This window comes from Oratosquilla oratoria, chromosome 34, assembly GCF_046742065.1.
Source record: "Oratosquilla oratoria isolate Oo_2021 chromosome 34, ASM4674206v1, whole genome shotgun sequence".
NCBI classification, from domain to species: Eukaryota; Metazoa; Arthropoda; class Malacostraca; order Stomatopoda; family Squillidae; genus Oratosquilla; species Oratosquilla oratoria.
The window spans coordinates 22,581,195-22,608,021 of record NC_134810.1 but is presented as its reverse complement, the minus strand read 5'-3'; the positions used below and the strand labels follow the sequence as shown (position 1 = coordinate 22,608,021).

At 40.8% G+C, this 26,827-nt stretch overlaps 1 protein-coding gene across 1 annotated transcript; it reads right to left on the bottom strand.

Annotated features, from left to right (window-relative positions):
- Nucleotides 1–143: 143 nt before the first annotated feature.
- On the bottom strand, nt 144–22,326 carry LOC143018109 (uncharacterized). Its single transcript, XM_076173231.1, has 10 exons — nt 22,228–22,326; nt 17,457–17,589; nt 15,428–15,583; nt 13,862–14,105; nt 12,759–12,880; nt 12,334–12,480; nt 10,986–11,081; nt 3,204–4,067; nt 2,566–2,666; nt 144–715 (listed from the first exon to the last, which is right to left on the bottom strand). Exons 1-10 carry the CDS (start codon nt 22,270–22,272, stop codon nt 626–628), a joined length of 1,998 nt encoding a protein of 665 aa, XP_076029346.1. The 5' UTR covers nt 22,273–22,326; the 3' UTR covers nt 144–625.
- Nucleotides 22,327–26,827: the final 4,501 nt, after the last annotated feature.

Genomic DNA, 26,827 nt, shown 5'->3' with positions numbered 1-26,827 from the left:
AGCCAAAAAGGAAAAGGCATAAAATCATTCCATCCCTGAATACACTCCACACCCCTCCACCCTCCCTCTTATCTTAGCACCTCCTGGATGACGGGTCATCCCTGCACCTTGTCCACTGCCATGGGTCAGAAGCAGTATGTAGATATGCGGTGCATAGATAATAATGATAATTGCTGCCTTGGGAGGCTACCTCCCTTGTAAGGGGGAAAAAGCCTTGGTATATGTATGTATATATATGCTGCCTTGGGTATGATTGGATATCTACAGCTCCACAGTTAGGCTTCACCTGAGCAGGCTTTAGACCAACAATCTTCTGGTCAGCAGCCTACATAGCTAGTGCAATATGCAATCAATGATTCTAGATAGGATACTTCATGGAAAGTCCCCTTGATGGAGTGGTAAATCAAGATACTTTTACCACAATCACATTGATGAGCACCTTAATAAGTAACAGAAACTTGAGTACAAATCTTTATTAAAATTGATCAAATATATAAACATTTTTTTCTACTAAATAATAACAATCCTCTATTTACATAATAATATGACTACATCTGAGTCAAGATGTGGCCTTAATGGTGGTACATATAAAAATGTAGTTGAACTAACTCCTGTGTTTATATAGTTATCCAAATATTTCTTCAGCACAGCGACTGGCATGGCTCTCCAGCTCCTCCGTGGGAATGTAATTGTCACAAATAGGACACTGTGATGTCTGAAAGAAAATCAGTTTAATAATAAGCATTAAAATATAGATGGAGATTACAAAAATAATCCCTCCCCTAACACTAAACAAATATCATCCATGACCAAAAAATGGGATCTGTAAATATAAAAATTAGCAATTTTATTGCTATGATTTCTGGCAGGATTTTTTTCCCTATTTATTAATCTATTTTTATTTTTATTTTAATATCCTTTGGCATGAAAATATTGACTATTTATGATTTATATATTTTACGCTACATTTTGACTTTTCTATAGCACAAAAATAATGGAAAACTGACACTTCCTGATACATAGAGGTGACTGAATCAAAGCATACATGCACCCACACCCATCAAACCCCATCCATCTCCCCTTTCTACCTTGACACCTCATGGATCATCCCTCTCTCCTGCCACACTAGTTGGATCAAAGGTAATTACTGAAAAATTAATTACACAGGCAACTTGTTTTTCTACATATTTCAAAGAGCAACAAAAAGTCCACAAAGTATAGAGAGACAATACCCAAAGGGCCAATCTGGAAAGAAAATGAAGATCACACCAATTTGAAGTTGATTGTTAGTGTCGGGGATGTATCTTGATATTCCTTTTTGGAAAGATGTGTCATAGACATATAGAAAAACATATGGGGAAGCAAATTTCAGAACCTCCCAGTGGAAGGAAAGAGAAACTAGAGGCATAATTGTTAACTCTTGTAAGCGGTAATTGCATAAGAAAAGGTTGAGATGCTTCAGATGGCAGGGTAGCTATCTATCTATATACCAAAGGATTCTTCCCTCTTATAAGGGAGGTACCCAGCCAAGGCAGACACCCATTCTCACCCACCATCCATCACGGTAGCTAGATACATACATACATATACCAAATGCTTTTTCCCTCCTTACATGGGAGGTAGTCAGAAAGAAAAAGGCATAGAAATCACTCCCACCCATTTCATTTCCCATATATTCCACTCCCCTCCACCCTCCTTCCTAGATGACGGGTCATCCCTGCATCCTGTCCACTGCCCTGGGTCAGAAGCAGTGTCGCAAGGCACAGCACATCCACAGCTAGATATGAGAAAGAAAAGTCCTCATCCCTTTCCTCCCATCCCGCATATCCTTTTATTCTTTCCTGCTATAATCACATAGAAATTTCATTACATTTCTTCTCCAGCATTACTATAAATTCATTCATGTTATAGATACACTCCTTTCATGGAACTGGTCATTGCCTTAATCTATGTAATCTTCCCCAACTCACTCTTTCACCTACACAAATTTTTGCTAGTGTGAGATTTTGATGACAACCCTGATGTTTCATACATTTCATCTGTTCAGTTTTTCTTGGTCTAATGGTTGCTCTCATTCTTGACCCCAGTGATTTATAAATCCTTCAATAACTGGAGATATTCTGTTTATTCTGACAATGACTATTGCCACCTTACACAATTTTGTGAATGATATCCCCTTTCTTAGTCCAGAAGAAGTAGTTTATTTTTTCTGTATTTCATCACATGTATGATGCTTCAAAATCCTCTATTGCTATTTATTCATATCCAGTCAGTCAGTCCATTGCCCCTGGTCTTCCTTGCAGAAGACCTGCATCCTCCATGCAGGACCATAAGTCACTCAGAGAAGATATGTTGTGTTGTTGTCTAGGGATTGTTAACATGGGGCACTGTACTATGAGATGTTCAGTGTCTTCTGTGTGGTGGTTGCATCTGGGATAGTTCATTGCCATTTCACTCAATACGTCACTAAGATATCTAAGTTGATTTCCAAGAACTAATCAATCCCCACCAATTTAGAGCAATGTGGTTACAATTCCCAGTGACCATTGTCATTGCAAAACTCACCTGATCTGAGTTGTCCTCCATATCTGTTGCGTCTGAATCGCTGACATTCATCAACCCACAAAGAGCAGCATGACTGCCAATGTCTGCTAGGCTAAACATTCCTGCAATACAAATATAAACTCATAATTATGTATTCCGTTTTGGTGAAGTACTGACATGTAATTATTCCCCTTAAACATTTTTTTATTTTACAGATTGTTCTCCACATGAAGAAAATGCTTCATGACCATATGCATTCCCTAACAAATTAAAAAGTAAGACAATAGATATGACCCATTGTACAAAAAGTATGACAATGTACGTACACCAGCTGAAAGAAAATGTACATATAGTTATACCTACATACATATCAAAAGGCCTTTTTTCCCTTTATAAGGTGAGTGGCCAAGTCAAAGCATACACCCACCCTACACTTATCCAAATCCTTTCATCATCCTTCCCTTTTTAGCACCTCACGGATAAAGGGTCATCCCTATCCCCTGCCACATTACTTGGGTCTAAGCTAATGTAGTAAGTTAGTTGGCTTACTCCAACCATTTTGTTATACAGTAACCACCCCACCCTGGCCTCATTCATTCAAACTGTACTATTTCTATCCAGAAATCTATAATGACACTTGAAATTAACTTGTCACTGACCTTGACAAACTGGACATTCTTGGCACATTTGCGGCACATCCTCATCCCTAGAACTGGTGGAGTTTCCATCTCTTAAGCTTCTCTCATGGGGTTGTAATCCAAACTTGTTTGCAGGAGACTTGCCTAAAGTGTGGCCACCACTCGTGGTGTGTTCTTGATCTTGACAGGATTCTTCTATAGGATTCTGATCAAGGATGTCAATAATATCTAGGTCTTTTTTCAAAGACTTTCTATCTTCCCTGGCTGCAGGCTTCGTATTACCATCAATAGTTATAAGCTCGGGATCTAAGTCAATGGAGGTAGGTTCAGCAGCTATGTTACTGGTTGAAGACTTGGCAATAAACTTATCAAGGCATCTTTGTTTAAATTTTCTACGTTTGCTTGGGGTGTGGTCTGGAGAGGAACTGACGTCCAAATCCATTACATTTCGTTTTGGAAGATGTGGTGTGCTGGGTTCCCGTACCTTTGGTCTGGTGGCCGCAGGACTTTGTGGATCTGAAGTGCCAAGGTTTTTGGTGAATTTTGGAAAACAATTTTTTGGAGGACTTTTGTTTTTCTCAGTTGGCATAATCTTCTTTAGTCCATTTAGTCTTTTAAATCTAAATGTCCCCCGTGCAGTTTCTATTTTGGTTTCCTCTTTAATGTTTACATCATTCTCAACATTTTCTTTTTCCATTCTTTTTTGAAAGGTAGTTTTGCTTTGGTCTGGATCTGTTTCTGTGCTGTCTTTAGAATTATATTGATTTGATGACTTGATTTCTTTGAGTCGTTTGGCTGCATAGTCAAGTGCAATTTCTTTGAAGACCCACCTCTGTTCTCGTGTAAGATCCTTTTTTCTGTGTTTCTCAAACCGCATTCTAAGGTCTGGGAGGAAAAAAAAAAATTTTTTAATAAATAATTAATAATAATACATACATACATAGTGTCCCCCCACTCTTAATACTGTTTTGTGCCACTTCCCTGAATATATATTTCCATTTTTGTCTACTCCCACGGTAGGGGGAGGTAAGAATACTGCAACTGAGTTTTCCCATTTGAGTCACAAAAGGCAACTAAAATGGGATGGATGATGGGACTAAGTATCCTGCTATCTGTAGCCCAAAGGGTAAATTCCTGCAAGAAGTCAAGGCATAAGAGGGTCTGGGTGGAGTTTTCCAAACTAGAACCCTAAGGTTTGGGTCTTTTAATGTGTGTGGGTGTGGTACAGATTAGAATAAAAGGAAAGATATAGGCAGTATCCTTGAGAGAAGGAAGATGGATGTGTTGGCATTGAGTGAAACTAAGTTGAAAGGGAGTGGTGAGTTTGAGTTTGGGAGTGTGGTGGGGAGGGTGTCAGGAGTGAGGAAGAGATGAGAGAGGGAAGGGATGTCTATACTAGTAAGATGAAGTGATAGGTAAGCATGTGGTGGAGTGGAAAGAGGTTTCTTCAAGGTTTGGGCATGAAAGTGCAACTGGGGAGATGTGGGTCTTTTTAGGTGTATATGGCCGTGGTGATGAGAAGTGTGTTGAGGAAAAGGAGGCTTTTTGGATTGATTTAAATAAAAGCATAGAGAGTTTTGGGAGAAATGTCAATGTTGTGGTATTGAGACATCTTCATGCTAGAGTAGGGGATGAACCGTAGATGGTGTGGTTGGGAAGTGTGTAATGCCAAGTAAAAATTGTAGTGGAGAGTTGATGATGGAGATGTGTTTAGAGAGAGAGAGATGATGGTAGCTAACACAGTGTTTAGGGAAAAAGTTAAGCATAAGTACACATGGGAGAGGGTGGTGGATGGAAGGGTGGTTGATAAAGACTATGTAGTGGTATCATGAAGAGTAGGAAGGATGTTGGATGTCCATGTTCTTAGAGGAGAGAGTGGGGGAGTATCGAATCACTTTTTGGTGGAAGGTAAGATGAGAGTGGAGGATAGATGGAGAAATAAGAAAATGACAGAAGGTAAGGAAGTGCTTAGATTAGAAAAGGAAAAGGAGCAGGTGTACAAGGAGAAGCTGAGAGAAGCATGGGAGGTGGTGAAAGATAGTACAACTAAGAGTGGAGGACAAATGAGTGCATTTCAAGGAAGGAGTCACAAAGTATACAAAGATAGTGTGTGTGGAACAAAAAGGATAGGAGGGAATGGAAGGAAGGGTAGTGGGTGGTGGGATAAAGAAGTCAAGAAGGTCGTTGAAGAGAAGAAACAAGCTTTCATGGACTGGTTGCAAAGTAGGATGAGAGAAACATATAAGAGGTACAAAGAAAAAAAGAGAAGCAAAACATAAGATAAAAGAGGCAAAAAGAAGAGCAGATGTAAAATGGGAAAGGAATACGAAAATTTGGAAAGAAATAAAAAGATGTTTTGGAAGGAAGGTAAGAGGAAGGGGAGGTGAATCAAGTGAGGAAAAAAAAATAAAAGGTGCAGATGGAGAGATAATAACGGAAGAGGGGGCAGTAAGGAGAAGATGGGTAGATTATTTTAGGGAGTTGCTTAATGTGGAGAAGGATAGGGAGTGGTGGTAGCAGTGGAAGGCATACATACATACATACATATACCAAGGCTTTTTCCCCCTTCCAAGGGAGGTAGCCCAAAAGGGAAAGGCATAAAAACACTCCCACCCATTTCATCCCTAAATACACTCCACACCCCTCCCACCCTTCCTCTCATCTGAGCACCTCCTGGATGACGGGTCATCCCTGCACCCTGCCCACCGCCCTGGGTCAGAAGCAGTGTCGCAAGACACAGTACATCCACAGCGAGGCCGCTTCATTTAATCGGCGACCCCCCCTCTCCGTCCCCCTTTGCATATAAGGCGAGGACGGGGAGAAATCCCTTCGGGCTGCGTCAAAATTTACTCACACATACTACCCCACCCCCCACTTCCCCGCCCATTCCTCCTCATGCAGTCACAACATCATCCATATACAACCATTCTCCACTCACCTCTGTCTTCCGTCCTCTCCCTTCCTTCCTCAACAGACATTCCCCTCTTCCCCAAAGCCCCCTTCACCCCATCCATCCATCTCATCCTAGGACGTCCCCTCATGTTCACTCCCTCCACATCTGCCTTCCATACCTCTTTTACTAGTCTTTCTTCACTCATTCTTTCCATGTGTCCAAACCATCCTAATATTCTTTCATCAACCCTATCTCCCAAATCCTTTTTCACACCTGTTCTCCTCCTCACCTCCTCATTTCTCACTCTATCTAGCCTAGTAACCCCCACCATACTTCTCAGACACCTCATCTCAAACACATTCAAACTCCTTCTCTCTTCTTCTCTTATGTTCCACGTTTCTGCCCCATACAGTGCTGTTGGCACAATCACTCCTTCATACAGTCTCCTCTTCGCATCCATTCCCAAATGTCTATTCCTCATTACACTCTTTAAACCACCAAGGCATTTACTCGCTTCTCTCAATCTACATTCTACCTCCACCTTCACTCCACCTTTTCCTGCTACACTTGCACCCAAGTATCTAAAACTATCCACTTCCTCCAGTCGCTCTCCCTTAATGTTCACTTCCAGTCTACTGCCACTTTCACCCCTTGTACATCTCATCACCTTACTTTTACCCACAATTATCTTTAGCTTTCTTCTATCACATACTCTCCCAAACTCTGCCACCAGCTTCCTCAATCCCTCCTCTGACCCTGCCACAAGCGCAGTGTCGTCCGCAAACAACAGCTGGCTCACCTCCCACTTTTCTCCATTTTCTTTAACCATCTCCAATCCCTGACTCACTACCCTAGCATTCACCTCTCGCACCACCCCATCCATGTATAAGTTGAACAGCCAGGGCGACATAACGCATCCTTGACGAAGTCCCACCTTTACTTCAAACCACTCACTCTCTCCATTTCTAATCCTAACACATGCTCTACTACTCTCATAAAAACTCTTGACAGCTCCCAAAAGCTTTCCTCCTATCCCATAAATCTGCATAACCTCCCACAGTGCCTTTCTGTCTACCCTATCATAAGCCTTTTCCAGATCCATGAAAGCCCAAAAAACATCCTTCCCCTTTCCTATAGCTTTCTCACATATCTGTCTTACCACAAAGATCTGATCTACACAACCTCTACCTGTCCTAAATCCACACTGTTCCTCACCAATTACTCCCTCTGTTCCTCTCCTAATCCTCTCAATTAAGATCCTCCCATAAGCCTTCCCTACTACACTCAACAGGCTAATCCCTCTGAAATTACTACATTCACACTTGTCCCCTTTTCCCTTGTAAAGAGGAACTATACAGGCACTACTCCAGTCCTCCGGTACTCTACCCTCTCTCCAGCAAACATTAAATAACCTAAGAAAATTATAGTGATGGGTGAGGAAAATAGAGGAGAAATAAGATAAGATGAGGTGTAAGTATTTATTAAAATAATGAAAGCAGGTAAGGCACCTGGGTGATGGGTGTCATGTGGATTGTCTGAAGAAGGGCGGCACAGTAATAGTGGACTGGCTAATGAGGTTGTTTAATGTGAGTAGGGGAGGGTAAAGTGCTGGAGGACTGGGGGAGGGCCTGTACAGTTCCACTTTACAAGGGAAAAGGAGACAAATGTGAGTGTAGTAGTTTCAGAAGGATTAGTTTGTTAAGTGTAATTGGGAATGCTTATAGGAGGATTTTAACTGAGAGGATTAGGAGAAGAACAGAGGGAGTAATTGGTGAGGAACAGAGTGGGTTTAGGAAAGGCAGGGGTTGTGTGGATCAGATTTTTGTGGTAAGACAGATATGTGAGAAACCTTTGGGAAAAGGTAAGGATATTTTTTGGGCCTTTATGAATTTGGAAAATGCTTATGACAGGGTAGACTGGAAGGCACTGTGGGAGGTTCTGGAGATATATGGGATTGGGAGAAAGCTGTTAAGGGTAGTCAAGAGTTTTTACACGAGTAGTAAAGCCTGTGTAAGAATTTGAAATGGAGAGAGCAAGTGGTCTGAGGTAAGGGTGGGACTGCGTCAGGGATGTGTCATGTTGCCGTGGCTGTTCAGTGTGTACATGGATGGGGTGGTGTGGGAGGTAAAGGTGAGGGTAATGGGCAGGGGACTAGAGATGGTTTAAGAAAATGGAGAAAAGTGGGAGGTGAGCCAGTTGTAGTTTGCTGATGACACTGCACTTGTGGCAGGGTCAAAAGGGGGATTACATGAGTTAGTGACAGAGTTTGGGAAGGTATGCAATAGGAGAAAGTTGAAGGTAAATATAGGTAAAAGCAAAGTGATGAGATGTACAAGGGGAGAGGATGGCAGTGAGTTGGAAGTAAGTCTTAAAGGAGAAAGGCTGGAGGAAGTGGAAAGCTTTAAGTATTTGGGGTCACATGTGGCAGGAAAGGGAGAGGTGGAGGTAGAGGTAAATTGTAGATTAAAACAAGTAAATGCCTTGGGGGACTAAAAAGTGTCATGAGAAATAGGCATCTGGGAATGGATGCAAAGAGGAGATTGTATGAAGGTGTGATTGTGCTGACAGCTTTGCATGGGGCATAGATTTGGAATTTAAGAGATGCAGAGAGAGGAAAAGTTTGAATGTGTTTGAAATGAAATGTCTGTGAAGTATGGTATGGGTTATTATGTTGGAGTGAGAAATGAGGTGAGGAGGGGAGTGGGAGTGGAATTGGAGACGACAGAGAGTGCTGATGAAAGAGTATTGGGATAGTCTGGACACATGGAAAGAATGAGTGAAGAAAGATTAGTAAAAGAGGTGTGGAAGGCAGAGGTACAAGGAGTGAGTTTAAGGGGACGACTGATGATGAGATGGATGGATGGGGTGATGGGGGCATTAACAGATTAGAAAAAGTACAACGGCAAACCACAAAACTGATTCCAAATATCAGAAATAAATCATAGAAAGATTGACTAAAATATAAATCTATTTTCCCTAAAAAAGCATAGACTTGGGTGATTTCATACAGGTCTTTAAGATTCTACAGGGAATTGACATCAAAAGTAATGAAATTTTCACACAATGTGAATCACACAAGAAATAATGGTCTCAAATTGTCAGGAAGTATATTCAATTTGAAAGTGGGTACAACTTCGGCATCCGTATAGTAAATGAATGGATTAAACTTCCCGCAGAGGCAGTGCAATGTATTGCAGTTCAAACTTTTAAGAATAATTCTGATAAATACCTAAGCAATATGATGTAATGCCTGCCATTTATTATATTTTATTTCATTTATCAATTTACTATTATTATTTATCTACCTGTTCATTTATCTTATTTTTCTATTCTTTTATTATTATCATTACTATTATCATTATTATTCTTTATGAATTATCATAATTTTTCTGTTTGTTCATTATTTATCATTATTTATCTAATTTGTTTATTTGACCTTTGGTCTGTGTTGTTGCTGGTACAACTTCCATCTTTGGAAACAAATTTTTCACCATGACTAACAACGTAGTTCCTACTATTGGTTGCCCAATACTCTCCTTCAAAGGCACTGCTGTTGTCAATGGACAGTTCAAGGAAATCTCCCTCTCTGATTACAAGGGCAAATATGTGGTGCTGTTCTTTTATCCCATGGACTTCACTTTTGTCTACCCCACTGAGATCATTGCCTTATCCGATCATGCAAAAGAATTCTGGAAGATTGGCTCTGAACTTATAACCTGAGGTGAAAGCAGTTATCAAAATGATGAGAGCAGGTAAGGCACCTGGGTTGGATGAGTGTCATGCAGTGTCTAAAAAAGGGAGGTACAGTGATGGTGGACTGGCTGGTGAAGTTGTTTAATGTTTGTCTAAAAGTGAGTAGAGTGCCGGAGGACTGGAGGAGTGCCTGTATAGTTCCACTTTACAAGGGAAAAGGGGACAAGTGTGAGTATAGTAGTTTAAGAAAGATCAGTTTGTTGAGTGTAGTTGGGAAGGCTTATGATAGGGTTTTGATTGAGAGGATTAGGAGAGGAACATCTTCCCAATTAATATACTACCAAGTATGGAACAAACATGGTATGGTATTTTGTGTACACAGCCATCAACATGATTTTATCCATACAATACTCACCAAAGGGCATTCGTCTATTAATCTCCTATCTGAACACCACACTGAATCCAATGCTATGCAGCAAGATGCAGCACCTCTACAGGAGGGCTCAACACCCACAGGTGGTTTAACCTTACCACTTCATTATACAGTGACCTTCCTCTTCATCTATACCAAAAATCTACTGAGCAGACAAGATGAACACCAGTATGCATCATTCCTTCATCCACTCATTCCTATTTTTTGCAATCTCTCTTCCTTGCTCAGCAGGCATTCACCATGCATCCAATGCCCCTTTCACTCCACTCATCAACTTCATTCTTGGTCTTCCTCTCAAGTTCACTCCACCCACTTCTGCTTTCCACATTCTTTTTGCTAGTCTTTCCTCATTTGTTCTTTCCACACAACCACCCCAGCACTCTGATCTACCCTATTCAAAAGCTCTCTTTCCATTCTATGTCTAACCTTTACATTTCTTATTCTATCCATCCTTACAACACCTAATATACTTCTCAAACACATTAATCCTAAAAGATATATTACAGGGATTTTACAGGACTCTGTCAACTTCCTTTACCTCATGTCTCTTTTTCAATCATAGTTCCTGTTCTCAAGATCACTTCTCTATTGATTGTATGGTCAATCCCCTTGTGTATAATGATAACCGAGCACACTGGATACACTTAACTTCCTGGTGGGTCTACTCAGACTACTCTATTTCTGAGTAGGTTTTTGGATCGCTACTGACAGAAAAGAAGTAGGGGTTGGTTGACCCTTGTTGCCATGTATAAGTGTATGGAGTTCAGAGTGTTTGGTAACTTACCTGACACCTTTATGGAGTTGATCTCATTGATGGAGAGCTCAAGGGAAATCATGAACTGCAGTGCCTCAAACTCCAACTCTATCTTTGGGTTCTTCACTGTAGTTAAGAAAGAAAAATATAGATATATATATATATATTCTTACATATTACAGAAACCATGAAACAATGGATGTAAGCTACAAGACAGTAGGTTATATCACCAAGCAGATACAATTGTACTGTATGAAAGTGGCAGTTGCTGACAAGTCTATTGAAATAAACAGTCCTCACATGGTGTTTATTTCGATACACAATTGTATTCACTGAATGAGGTGGACTTGATGATGATTGGTGATCTGATTGTAGTTGTGCTTCTCTCGGGAGGGACTGTTCTGTTGGGCTAATGTCCCAGGGATTTGATGGAATAGGGAGTTTGGTGGTTGGTCTTATAATGCCTGTTCTATGATCTAAATGTGAGTGTGTTTTTGTATGGATTTGTTGTGTGGTGCAGGTTTAGGCTGTTGTAGGTGTTTGAGTAGATTGCTGTCTTTTTTCTTTCTTCTTTAGTTGGTTGTGCTTATGATGTAATGTGATACGTGGGTGGAGTTGAGGGCTTCTACATGTAAAAACTCACTGAAATGAATGCAAGGTAAGGTAGTGAAACCAAATATGAAACTACTATGTTATACTAAAAAATAATTCTGAATCAAACGGGCAAAATAGAAAAAACAGTTACCAAGAAGTAAGAAAATTACATTCAAACATGTAAAGATGATAATAAGGGTCGAGACAAATACCAAACAAAACATAAATAGGATATGATTACTATCCATTTGGACATGTTTTGATTATGATGGTACAGGCAATGCATATTTTTTACACTCTCCTTCCTGCTTAACAGTCATTTCAACATGCAACCACAGTCCTGTTTTATCCTATGCATCCTTCTCATTTTTGCTCTTCCTCCCAAGCTCACTCCATCTATTTCTGTTTTCCAGCCCTCTGTGAGGGGCACCGTCCTAGCCTTCCGATAGGGGGGAGTTTGTGACATTAAACCATATCATCATCATCATCATAAATTCTTTGCTAGTATCTTTTTGTTAATTCTTTCCATATACCCAAACCATATCAGCACCATGTTCTACCCTAACAAACAACCCCCATTCTATGTTTTACCTCCACATTTTTCAATCTATCCATTCTTGTAACACTGATCATATTTCTTGAACACTTTATCTCAAAAAATATTTGGTGGAATCAATGAGAGATACCTGCCAGTGATGGTTCTACAAGATGGGCATAAAAAAGAATCAGCTTCCTGCTGCCTAGTTTCAAAACGTGTCATCACCCTCACCTCCATCTAACATACCTTTTGATGATGCCTTGGCTGGAGAGGGTTCAATGATTGAGATTTCACTTTCATTCCATGGCTGCCTGTTCCTCTGTGGGTTATTTTGACTCTTTTGCTCTCTCCTTTTATCCTTGTGAGGGGTGGGATCTCGTCTTTCATAAATTGCTACAACAAAGAATTGGCAAACATTAAACATTTTGGTAACATCTTATTATATCATATGAAGTTAAAAATATGTGTATGTATGTAGTGTGTGTGTGTGCTTTGGTTCAGCCACTCCTTATCAGGAGGAAAATGCCTTTGTTATGAATGTATTTATATACTATACCATACAATAAATAATTTCATTTACAGCAGAAGAGTGAAACCAGAACAAATGATAAAGTTTGTGACTGATCACATTTAGCATATCAACATCAGCAATCCTCATTTTGAGTACATACCTGGACCATGTTTTGTGGCTAGGACAAGTTGCGCAGATCGGGAAAGTGGTACAGATGATGATTTGGTTGTTGGAGTGGGTGCATCCTCTTTGTAATATCGACTTGTCTCTAGATTTTGAAGGCTGAGGACAAAATAAAACTCATGTAAATGTATGTCATAGACAAACACACACACAAACTTACCTATCTCCTTTACTCTTTAATTTGCACCCACCTCCACTCCTCCATTCACTGCCACATGCAACCCCAAATACTCTTCAAATTCACATTGAATCTGCCACCGTCACCACTCCTTGTACATATCATCTTTTGCCCATACCTTTTCAAATGTTTCAGTTTATCTTCTCTCCATCAAAGTAATTTTCCTGGCATCTCCCTACTACAGTCAAAACCTCTCTATCCTCCTCTATATTTAACAAGTCTCTGAAATACTCTACCCATCTCCCCCTTGTTGCCTTCACTTCTATTAGTACCTGTCCATCTGAACATTTTACATTTTCAATACTTAGTAAAGGAAAAAAAATCATATGACCATCTGTAACCGTGATCACTCAAGCAGAAGAAAAAAGATGAGAGAGAGAGGGTATGTGTAATTCACCACAGTCTTGGATCACGTGTTGGACTCATGATTGGCAGCTATTTCACTTCCCCCCCCAAAAAAAAAGAGCTCAGAGCTCATACATGACCAAGCTATGGGTAATGCTATGACCTTATCCCCCCTGCCTCCCCTAAATCCCTACGCGGGATTCAAACTCAGACCACTGCAGTGGCAGCCAGGAGCGCTACCACTGCATCATCGAGTGGTGTGTGCACGTGTGTGTGAGAGAAAGAGAGAGTGTGAGAGAGGTATGCATTCATGTAACCTCTATTTTGCAATCTTCTAATTTTTTTTTTCTGGAGAAAAAAAAAAAAAAAAAAAAAAAAAAAAAACAGCTTCCCACACAGAGTGATTGATACTTGGAACAAATTAGACAAATAAGCAGTGTGTGCAAACTCTATTCAAGATTTTAAGAAAAAACTTGATGCTGAGAGATACAAAGATGGGTCATCACGAGCATAGCTCCCTTCCTGTATAATACAACTAGGTAATGCAAACCAATTACCTGTTGGATAAAACTTGTTTCTTTTTGTGAGGACCCTTAAGGACACTCAGAAGTTCAGCTTTCCCAGTGTTGACATTTTCCACCTTTGCCTGGCTCACCAAATTTTTGCTCGCTGTTGATACTTCACTATTGGAATGAAGACGGAGGAAGGCTAGGCCAAACTGCTGGTCCTTGCGGAAAGGTTGGCTGCATATAACACGGACACGATCCCACTTCTCGTTGCAAGTGTCCACACTGAAGTCATCTAGTGTGGATTTGAAATGTGGGAGTCATAATTATTGTGACATTATGCTAAACCTGTCATTATTTTTATATTCACAATCTTCTAATTTTTCATTTCTTTTGTATAACTCTAAATTTATGAATATCTAAATTTACTCATTTTTAATTCTGTTATACTGACTGTTTTCACCTACAAATGAAGTACTGTGACAATTGTTTAAATATAATATTGATTATAATAGATTTCAAACCACAAGTTATTAGTTCTCTTTCCTATACTGAAAATCTATTTACTTGGATCCAAGTTATTAAAAAACTTAAATAATGGATTAAAAATAACAATATGATAATGCTTAAAGAAAACCTTGCTAAGTTGTTTGCAACGCAATTTTATAAATTCATTTCTCCAATGTTGGCAAATCTACCTTTCAAGTTTAAACAAATTGTTTGGCTAATCTTTGGGGAGTTGTTGAAACAATGTGTTGATATAGGCTCCAATTGGTCAGCGGAGAGTAATCAGTTCATTCACCACACTTGTAAGTGCAGTTCATTCCAATCACCTGAGGGAACAAGACTACCTCCATTGATCTACTCATTTATGATTTTCCACTTCTCAAAACTGAGAATTGTATAAATAGAAATTAACCTTCTATTAGCTCCTACACCTGTTCACATTTTATCAAAACACTCATTCTCTCTTGCTTTTCTGTGCTTTTGCTCTTGTTCCTCTTTGATCTATGTCTCTATATCAAGTGATACACTCTACAAATAGCAAAGGTAAATTAACTTTCATTGAGTCATTAAAACTTATAGTTACTAAGATAATTGTCACCAATCAAGAATTTTGTCAAATCTCACATTTAAATTTCCATAACTGTTTATTTTTAAAATGTTATTATTAAATTTCCAAAACTTCCTACCTATATATGTATATATAATCATATTATCTAAATTATCCCTACTTTCTACTTATATGAATATCTCATAAAATTTCATTAATGTACATTATCACATCTTTTTACTTATATTTTGTCCAAATTTAAATTATCATAGTATCTTGATTATTTTCAGAGCTGTAAGGCAAAGGTCTAAATTGGAGGAGAGGGAAAAGAAAAAACAAAAGCTATCTTCTACCAGTGTTCTTCCATTGTGTAAAGATCATGGATTGAATGCAATTTCTGAAATATAACTAGTCATAATTTGCAAAATTGAGCTCTCACATCCCATATCTCTTATTTTTTCTAGTTCAATTGTTCAATTTAGATATCTACTTTTCAGTTTTCATGCCATTCCTAACAACCCAAAACAGATGGAGGGAGGACGAGTAAAATAGTTCCAACATACTCTGCTTAAACATGCGAACTGTCTTGGTGTTGTTCCCTGAACGACATTCTATGGGTGTACGAAGGGCAACAGTGGGCAGGAGGGACTTCATAGGTTGGTTCGATGGCCAAGAGGACCTGCCCACTTCCAAACTCACCATGGCACTCCCAGCATTTCCTGTAACAGCAGCAAGAAAAATAAGTCATATGCATATAAGTGGAAAATAATTTGTATACCAGAGTCCTCTTCTCCCTTACACGGGAGGTAGCCAGCCAAGGTATGCACCCACTCCCACTCATTCTATTCCCATCCACCATCTGTTTGTTTCCCTCTCCTTTTAGCTCCTCATGGATAAAAGGATCATCCCTGTCTCCTTCACCCATGAGGATGAATAATAATTGCTACTCACAGTTTCAATGTCTAGAATCCTGAGCTCTACAATGGCTTGCAGTGGTCCAGGTCCTCCCACAGATTGCTCTGGGAAGAAACTTTAGACTGTTGTCTGTGTTATATTAGTGTGGGACTGGATGAAAGTAGGAGGAGGGGAGCAGTCACCAGCAGTCAGTTCTCCATGTGTGAGAGGTTGTAAGAAATACAGCTGAGGTTGAAAGAGAGAAATCTTATGCTCAGTCTGCAGATGAAGTGTCAACCCTGCACCTCCTTGTGGGGGTGAGGGGATTGATAGGTTTTTAAAATGTGCTACTCTAGTGTCCATCTTGTAGGGCCACCACAAGGAGGTACCCATCATTGGTCCTACCTTTATGTCAACAACTACATTGCTGAGCCCTCTGCAAATGATATCATTCAAGTCAACCTGCTGAATTTTTTCTCTCCAACCCCTTTCCCAACACAATTTCTGCCATTGTGAGTGTAAAATCTGAAAAATCTTTCCCTTACTGTGTGTTTCTCTTCTACTTTACCAACTAAAGTGATATGACAGAAAGCTGTCATTAACATTTTTGTTCATTTCTTAGAATGCCCTTATTGAACTCAGCTTCATAAGTTCCTCTTCCATATGATGACACTTACAAAGGCGTCACGAGGCACGGGTGGGTATAGGAGGATGCTGGTATCGGTGTCTTGATTATATTTATTTTGTAGCTGTAGCTAAGTGACCCTTGAATTCTGTGAACTGATTTGATCATGTTTTCTGTGTTTATTATTACTCAGAGTGAAAAAGAACAAGTAATATAGCAGTGACTTTATATTTCATAACACAAGTAGTGTGATGCACTGTACAATAGGCTTCCGATGTTGCACATGAGAATTTGACTTGTATTGAAGAGGTTAAGAGCATTTCCATGATATTCAAAAGAGTTTAAGGATTAATTTAGCAATTAGGGGCATATGCCAGGGAGCGTGTTGCTTCACTCACACACTAGCACTAGCACCAGTCCTACAAAGGCTACTTCAACTTTGTTAGTTCAACAGAATAATTTGGCACAGCTTTGCTACAAATCAATCTTTTGCCTAGGCTCTCTATTGCAGCCATGACCTTTGTATTTGTGTATGTATGTACAAGTATACAAGATCAGTGTTGGTAAGTGCGTTGCTTCACTCACACACTGGTGCCAGTCCTACAAAAGCTGCTTGAATTTTAAATTCAATAGAATAACTTGCCAAAGCTTTACTACAAATTAATTTTTTGCCCAGACCCTCTATTGCAGGAGACCAGCCAACCTTTATCTGTGTGTATGTATGAATGTATGAGTATACAAGATCAGTGTTGGCAATTTACACCTTGGTCTCTTAATCCCACACTTGCCAACCAACACTTGTATGGACGTTTGGGACCAGGACATAAACCCACTTTGGAAATTGATAGTGTTTTATGTCCTGGGCCAATTCTTGAGGTGGGTTTATGTCCTGGGCCCAAACATTCACACATATGGCACTTGGCAAGTGTGGGATTATGAGACTGAGGTAAACTTTGTTATGTTTAGCATAGATTAGGTGTTGGTTGATGGACATCCTGTCTAAAGACAAATATCTTCGTCTGGCTAATGCTATATCATTATAATCAGAAAAAGAAATTAACTTTTTTTCTTACCAATATCAATAAAGTCAACTACAGATGCCTTTTCCAGTTGAAGGTCCATTTGCAATTTGCCAGAACGATCTGAAGGGTCATTAAGCCATGTTCCAGACTCCTTCAGTATATTGTCAGCAGGAAACTTAGGATCCTGTAAAAAAGGAAATGAATCAAATATTGCCTGTGAGGTTCTGTTCCAGTTACATGCAAATGCATTTTTCATTTTTCTAAAAAAAAAAAAAAAAAAAAAAAAAAAAAACAATAACAAATGAATAAATGAATAATAAAAAATAAAAAATGTATTTGAAATATCTTTTTTCTATGGAATAGTTAGGTTAGGTGGTGAAATTCTAAAACCACACAAACACATATATTTAACATATAATTTACATTGTCCAATACCTCCCAACATTATACATCCTAACCTAACCTAATGTAACCATTCCCAGAGAGGAAGAGGTTTATCAGAAGAAGCTCCTATATAATACCCAGGGACAGAAAGATGCTGATGAGAAAGAGAACTCTGCTGAATAAACAACTGAGGAGGACATGTATGGAGGAAAGGAAGAGGACATTGGGTAGCAAGATAATAGGTACAAAAGAGATACTAAAGCAGTCCCACATAGAGCATAGGATAAGGAAAGAAGCAAGGGCAGTAGGAACCATAAGAAAGAACCCTAAATACTTCTTTGGGAACTACAAAAAGATTTTCAGAAACTAAGTCTCAGATTGGGCCACTGAAAATCATGGATGGCAGCATGGCAAGGGACCCTAAGATAATGTGCCAGTTACTAATGCACCAATACAATCAAGTGTTTAGTGAGCCGAGGCAAGAAAAAATTGTGAAGAAGCCCAAAGACTTCTTCACTAAGTCCAGGCTGCAGGGATAACCATGGATAACAGACCTCATCTGATGAGGAGGACATGGAAAAAGCCATTAGGGAGATTAAACCGCTGCAGCGGGACCAGATGGAGTGCCAGTGATTCTCCTCAAAAAGTGCAGCAAGGCCTTGACCCGCCCACTCTGCTTATTATGGAGATGCTCGGTGGATAAGGAGATGGTTCCGAAGGAACTTAAGAAAGCAACAGTGTGCCTCATCTACAAACATGGAGATAGGAGGCTACCGAAAAACTATAGGCCTATCACCCTCACCTCCTATTTAATCAAATTATTTGAAAAATGTGTTAGAGACAGGATCACAAAGTACATGGAAGATCATCACTTTCACAGAAACAATCAACATGGCTTCAGGAAGGGAAGATCCTGCCTGTCTAAACTCCTACTATACCAGGACATCTTGCATAGTCTGGCAGAGGGCAAGAATGTAGATGTTGTGTTTCTAGATTTTGCCAAGGCATTTGACAAGGTAGATTACAGCATATTACTACGTAAGATAAAAGCCCTTAGTATATCAGAAAAACTGGGCATCTGGATCCAAGACTTTCTTATAGGTCGACACCAAACAGTAGGGCTGGATGGATGCAAGTCACAAGGGGCAGAGGTGGTTAGTGGAATCCTGCAGGGATCTGTTCTGGGCCCACTGTTGTTCCTGTTGCACATGACGGACAGGGAGTAAATTATTCCTTCCTCACAACATTTGCCGACAACACTACCATGAGTCACCACACCACCAGCATAGAAGTGATCCTGCCTCCAACAAGACCTGGATGCGGTGTATGCTTGGGCAGCTACAAACAATATGCACTTCAATGAGGAAAAATTTAAAATGTTGGGGCATGGACACAACCATGAAATAAATGAGATGACAATGCTTTATGCAGAAGGGGGGCACAAAATTGCAGCCACAATCCACATCGCCTGGGGGTGTACCTCAGTGAGGACTACTCATTCTAGTACCACATAGGAGAGAGAGTCAAGAAAACCAGGATGATAGCTGGGTGGGTGCTGAGAATCTTCACCAAAAGGGACCCAGAGACACTGGCAACTCTATGGAAGGCCCTGGTACAGCCGTTACTAGATTATTGGAGCCAGTTATGGTCATCCCACAGAAGAGAAGATATACAGCAGCTAAAGGCAGTACAGAGGTCTTTCACCAGGAAAATTCAGGGCATGAAGGACCTCAGTTACTGGGATAGACTGCTAAAACTGGGCCTGTACTCCGAGCAGCACAGGAGACAGGTATTGAGCTATTTACATCTGGAAAATCCTAGTGAGACAAGTGCTGGACTCAAAAGCCCAAGACCTACAACCCTACATGACAGAGAGAAAGGGGCACCAATGCAAGAAATGCAGCTTGCCTTCTACAACCCCAAAGAAGATCAGAACCATACTGGCAACCAGCCTCCCTTATGAAGGTCCAATAATCTTGAACTCACTCCCAAAGGAGATTAAAGGTATGTCTGGGTGCACAGTAGAGAGGTTCAAAGTTGCACTAGACAGGTTCCTAAGAACAGTTCCAGATGAACACCCTGTACTAGGGTATACAGCCCAATGTAGAACCTCCAACACAATACCAGACCAAGTTGCTCTGCAGGAGAAATCAGGTTGAGCAGCAGCGGTGGATCACTGTGGCTGTAAAGCGGCACTTCTAGATGGAAACAAGTAAACAAGTCACCGATAAAAACAAAATAACCTTTGAAATGGTAAACCGACAAAAGTGAAAAATGTGTCTGGGTGATACTGGTAACTGGAATGATACCAGTCAGGATAGGTTAGGACCTATTGGATAATATAAGTTTCATTTTATATATCTATGCTTATGTGTTTCTAGAATGTTATCATCATGATATTGTAATCATGTAGTATTGCATATAAAATCTATATGCAATACTACATGATTACAATAATAAATGAGCAAAGTGTTAAGACACCAAAATCAATAGACACTTAAATAATGAGTTTGTTTTGCCTTTGGAACGGGGGAACATATAATTACAGTACAGTACTATCAAACGAAGGGAGAATCATAACTATCATACTGATACTAAACTTAAAATTATGTCTATGTAGATTGTATAGGTACGCCCGAATCCACGCACGGCGCCACTGTTGACCATGTACTGTTTACATCGCCATTTGTTGCGGCCCACTAGCTTTTGTTTAGTTTAATTTGAATGCTTCCCGTGTTCAGCGCATGCGCAAGATATTCAAATTATCTTGTTGTTTTGCAAGTGTATGCCCAATTCTTGAAATAGAATTTTTTTTTCAGCAATTTAAACGGAAATTTGGTTATCAAACTCGGCAACATAGTTTTCCGAGTAAAAATATTAAGGTAAGGCATCAATAAAAATAATTCTAAGTTACATAAACAAGTTTATCAACCTATTTTCTCCCGGAAATGAGAAGCTTAAGATCGTTGATCACTTGATGTTTGAGCTTAGCGGCATTATATGTAGGCATATCACCCATGAATCTGATGCGTCCAGTTCGTGTTTGATTTTGTTTACACATCACCATCATGCCATGTCCATGAGAAGTGTCAAGACTAGTAGTCAGGAAGGTCCTGCAGTGTTATTGACATGCTCAGGTAATTTGTTGACCCATAAAACCTTCACATGCCCAGTTGCAAGTCAATTGGGCCAGCGGTTTGTAAAATCTTGATTACTACTAAATTGGCAACAGTTGCCATGGCAACGTGATAGGTGTTAGGAAAAACGGCACAAGAGGAAGGCCCTGCAGTGTTATTGACATGCTCAGGTGATTTGTTGACCCATAAAACCTTCACATGCCCAGCTACATGTCAATTGGGCCAGCGGTTTGTAAAATCTTGATTACTTCTAAATTGGCAACAGTTGCCATGGCAACGTGATAGGTGTTAGTAAAAACGGTCTAAGAGGAAGGTCCTGCAGTGTTATTGATATGCTCAGGTAATTTGTTGACCCATAAAACCTTCACATGCCCAGTTGCAAGTCAATTGGGCCAGCGGTTTGTAAAATCTTGATTACTTCTAAATTGGCAACAGTTGCCATGGCAACGTGATAGGTGTTAGTAAAAACGGTCCAAGAGGAAGGTCCTGCAGTGTTATTGATATGCTCAGGTAATTTGTTGACCTATAAAACCTTTACATGCCAAGTTGCATGTCAATTGGGCCAGCGATTTGGATTTTATTGACGATAATCTGAAAATTGACAGCTTCATGGTTGCCATGAAAAGGCAAATATGGTATGATGGAGATGTCTCACATTGTTTTTGACATGCTCATGTGATTTGTTGATCCATAAAACCCAAGTATTCCGAATTTTAATAAAATTGGACCAGTGGTTTAGAGTTAATGTGTATTTCTTTACCGAAATCTTTACAAATTACCACCCTTAATTCTAACACTTTGTTATGGTAAAGTCTAGCCAAAAATGCGGGCTAAAAAAATAATTCAAAAAATCGTATCTCCCTTATTTTTCAAGCTATTTCAAAAATTTAAAAAGCATTTTGTTTCTAATAAAGTTATCTTTCATATGCAACAATATTTTTTTTTTTTTGTGGGCGTACCTAGATTGTAGTAGTGTGTACAACCCAGTTTCAAGTTTGTGCCTCCAGATAAGTCTGATACTAACGCCACTAAGTTGTTTGTACCAGACAACTGAGTTAACTGCATATTATTTATTTCTCGTACTCAAATATAAGGCGTATTACATAAATATGAAATTACCTTAAAACCAGTCTAAGACTAATTCACTTCACAAGCCAAATTTCATTTTCGTCTAGGCTAGGGCCTAGGTCTGAACCTCAAAAACATAACTGCATATTCATCAAAAAATTATTACAAAAGTTGGAGCACCTTAGGCTCCACTGATGAAATGGTAGTGGAAACATAGTGAATGCCACACATACCTGAGACGAAAAGGAAATAATATATTTGATCTTAATTTTCGGCATTTCACTTGCCGCCAAATCGAACTACAATGTAAACAGAAAGTATGACAATTTGTTTGGGTTACAATGAGAACTGTCGTATCATTACATGATACTATCGTATTTCTCCATATTGCAATACACTACAGTGCTCGGTAAAGTTGAATGTTTTATGTTCTTAATGACATACATATTACACGAATAAAAATATAACAATAATTTAATTCTACAAGAATTTCAGTAACATAACTTATGAGACCTGTTCTAATTATGTATATTTTATACACACTTGAACGGATGATGAATATGACAGCGATGAAAATCCACCAACGAAAACGTGTTTTTCTCATCCAATATCCACTAATTCTGGACATATGAAATGGTAACATAAAAAAAACGTTCGTTAAAAATGTCTATAGACGATACAGAATCAAAGAATAAGCACAGTTCTTGGGTCACCATGTAGGTTATAACTACAAACTAAGAACAATTTGTCTCCATATATTTTTTGTTCAGGTTTGGATAGGTATAGATGTGTTTGGAAGGCTTATGGTGCTTAGTTGAGTTGAAATATGGCATTCAATGTTTACGATTAGCTTTATAATGTTGCGTCATTCATTCGTATTGTCATGCATATTTTTTGTCTAGTTTGTATTTTGTGTTTCTTTTGTTAAATATTTTGTATATTATGTATGTTATACATCTTGTATGTTATGTATTTGTATTTTTATGTAATAATATTTGCACTATGATAGTTTGTCATTGATTTGTAAGTGGTCCATCAAACCCGATTCGAACCATGTCAACAACAAGGAACAATCAGCTGGATGACCGCATTGCAGATAACTCCAGTATACAACACTTCACCCCATACTATACAATACATTATGGAAGACTGCATTGTTTATAATCGCGCACGCCAACAACACAATATACACTCTGTAAAGGATTTGTGGGAAAACCCCGTTTCACTCGTGGCGTTCCTTAGGAAGACTAAGCTGCTCTGCCAGTCAAGGGAACGACAACAACAATAACAAGCTTAGAGCCTGGAGGTTTCTTTTGGTTCCTATCACTTCACACTGTCAACAACTAGCCCATTAACTACAGTGAGGCCCTTTGATATGCATTGTAATTGGACATTGTGTACTATCTTAGTTCATGGTCAATACACGTTGTGTTAGTTGATTACATTTGTCTAAGGTCATATCTATTCTTTACATGTTTCTACGTTGACATTTTTTCTACTTGTATCACTATTACTTATAATATATCATACCCAAATTAACCGTGTATTCTTCCCATATTTCTACTTTGTCGCCCATACAGAAGTATCACTGTAGAATCACAGATAAGTGTTAGAACACTCCGTTATTTTGACAAGATTTGGGTAAAAAGTAGTGCTTGATAATGATTACAACTACAAGTGACAGTATCTTTCTCTTCTGTCGGGAAAGATAAGAAACACCGTGGAAACAGAAGAAATGGAAGTATTTCTGAACCTTTTCAACCTGAATATAGACACATGTGCAGAGATAAGTGAGAGAAACTCGAATAACTGATTAGTTCAACAAGTTGTAGGACAGCGAAATAAGAAAGATGTGAGGCATGGGGAAGATAAAGAAGAACCAACTGAACGAAGGGGTCGTGTAAGAGAGAGAGAGAGCAAGAGAGGGAGAGATTTTGGTATGGAAGAAAAGATGGAAATAGATGCTGGAGAGGATTCACCCTCCTCCTGATGATCCAACTGGATTGCCTCAGCAAAAGAAGAATTAGACGAGTCATCCCTTTCCTGGATCACGTGTTGGACTCAACATCGGCAACTATCACCCTCCCGGACAAGAGCTTATATACGGATGCAACCATTCACAAGTGTTCTCTTAATGTCTGCAATACCATAGAGCAGCGTTTCTCAACCTTTTTACCCTTGCGTAACCTTTAAAATAAATTGCACATTCCGTGCTTGGCTCTCGTCGAGAACGGACCTACACCTGAAGGTGCGAAACTATCGCCGTCAACTACTTGAATCCAGTGCTCGTCGTTAACGACTCGTACCGGCTGTCTCAAGTTGTGTTACAGTGCTACAAACTACTGCGCGCTAGTAAATCAGCCTACCTTCTTATCAAGGCCCTCCCTTCCTCGATGGAATACTCGGGGTCGGAAGCGGCGTCCAGCTTAGAGCAGGACTTAATGATTTCCGACACTGATGACGACATTAGTGTTAACCACTGGCCCGACCTGCCTCGTCCTACCTCCACTCCCCATCACCCTCCAACAACCACCCAGCATGATACCCACCAGTCTACATCGCTCCCCAGTACCAAACGGCGGGTCGACGACACCTCTACCTTCCCCGCAGGAGAATGTCAACCGCCTGCTGCCAAGACGATCAAGGGAACCTCAAGTGAGTGTAATAAGGCTCCTATTCGCCCTACCCTGCCTAATCACAGTGCTACTCCCGTTGCCCCCACCCCACCCACACCCGCCCGTCCAGCATTTGCTCCCCGAGACAAGTACTGTATATAAGTTGGCCTTTAGCGGGAACCCATCCACAGAAGTTAAACTCCGCTGGCTGTCAACTATCACCAAGACTTTCCACCTGCAACGGGATACGGCCGAGGTTAAGATGGCTGCACTCACCTCTCGATTCATCTACATATCAAGACAACGCACAGACATCCTGGACCGAGTTACTACAAATGAATTTATGTCACTGCCTCTTCTCCCTCAAGACTCCCCCGAAAGACCTCGTAAGTACCCCCAATACCTGCTCACTCGCTATCCCGTTGACGTGGATCACAAGCTTGCCCTACAGCTCCCAGGAGTACACTCAGCCAGGCGCTTCATGCAGAACGGTACCCCCATCAACCGCATTGTTATTGTGTGGAGCCTCCCCGAAACACCCCCCGACACCATTACCTTTGACTTCCTCCCTCTCCTCCCCCCGTGTCACGGCCAAAGACTCCGTGACGACCGACCCTGGTGCTACAGGTGTTGGGGTATCGGTCACATATCCAGGTACTGCTCCGCCTCCCCTAAGTGTGCCTGGTGTGCCGCCGCCCATGAATCCAGAGAATGTCCCGTCCGAAGTGCGCCCCCGCCCCCATCTGCGACTACTTCCACCTCTGAACCTCCACCACAGCCGAACCCATCACAATGGAAGTGCCCCCGATGTCTACAGCCAGGTGTCAACGTCTGGCACGGCTGTACTCGGCGCCAGACCCAGACCAATGGCCCCACCTCAGCCCCACCACCTCCTCCCGTCCGGACTGTTCTCTCTGCTCCCACCCCCCCCTCAGCAAGACGCTGCCCTCCGTAAGGCCGTTGCAGCCCTTCAGGCGCGATGTGCAGCACTCGAGGACCGCTTCGCCTCCATTGACACCAGGATTGACAGCCTTGTCTCAGCCCAAACTACTACTGCCACCAGACTCTCCACACTGGCGGAATCCCAACAAACCCTCGTCTCCTCCATCTCCATGCTTGCCGAGAGAATGGAATCCATTGCAACTCGTCTCGACAAACTCTGTAAGTTACAACCCAGTACTAGCCAGTCTTCCTCGAATCGTCCATCCACCTCCACACTCCGGTCTCCTACTAGCAAACGCAACGTTCGTAACTAACATTCACCTAGACCTCCTTTCATGGAACATCAATGGTATCACCAACCACAAAAAGTACACACAATTGAAGGCATATGTACAGACACATCACCCTTGTGTCATTTTTCTACAGGAGGCGTTTCCAAACCGGCCCAACACTGCACCACAGGCACCCTCCCTTCCCGGATATATCCCCTATATTCATACGATACGAAACGGTCTTCTAACATACATACACAATACACTGATACACCGTCTTCTGCGCTCCTCTACAGACCCTGACGTAACATTCCAACTCTTCGAGATAGAAATTGGGGGCGGAATCCTACAGCTCTGCAATATCTACTCTGCTCCCGCACGTCTTCGTCCAACCACTCTTCCACCACCTACGATCAAAGGTATAATATACGCAGGGGATTTCAATGCTCGACATCCTGCATTGGGAGATCGTCCTGGCACCACTAACCGCCCTGGTGTTCACCTACTATCCTTCATCCGACAACATCATCTGACCCGCTGGGACACAGGTGGCGCCACACACTCCCGGGGAGGCACCCTGGACCACGTCCTCACCTCTGGCTTGGTATCATCCCGCATCCAGTGCTCCTCAGTACCTGCATTATTCTCAGACCATATTGCTCTTCTCTTCCACTATTCTCTTCCTACGATACCTACACCCCCTATCACACGCCTACGCCTCACCATACCCCCCAAATACTGCCCGACGTACATTTCATACATGACCTGTATACTACCTACCTTAGACTGTTCCTCCCCCGACCAGTTATACAATAGCCTTGTCTCCGCCACCCACGACTTTTACAGGCTTTACGTATCACGACCCCACCTCCAACGTCGCCCTCCTCCTCACTCGTGGTACCTAGACACCCGACTTCAGGACGCACAGAAAGAAGCGGAGCGCGTTGGACTCATGTTCCAAACTAACCCATCTCCTGAACTACTTCATCGTTACCAGCAATCCA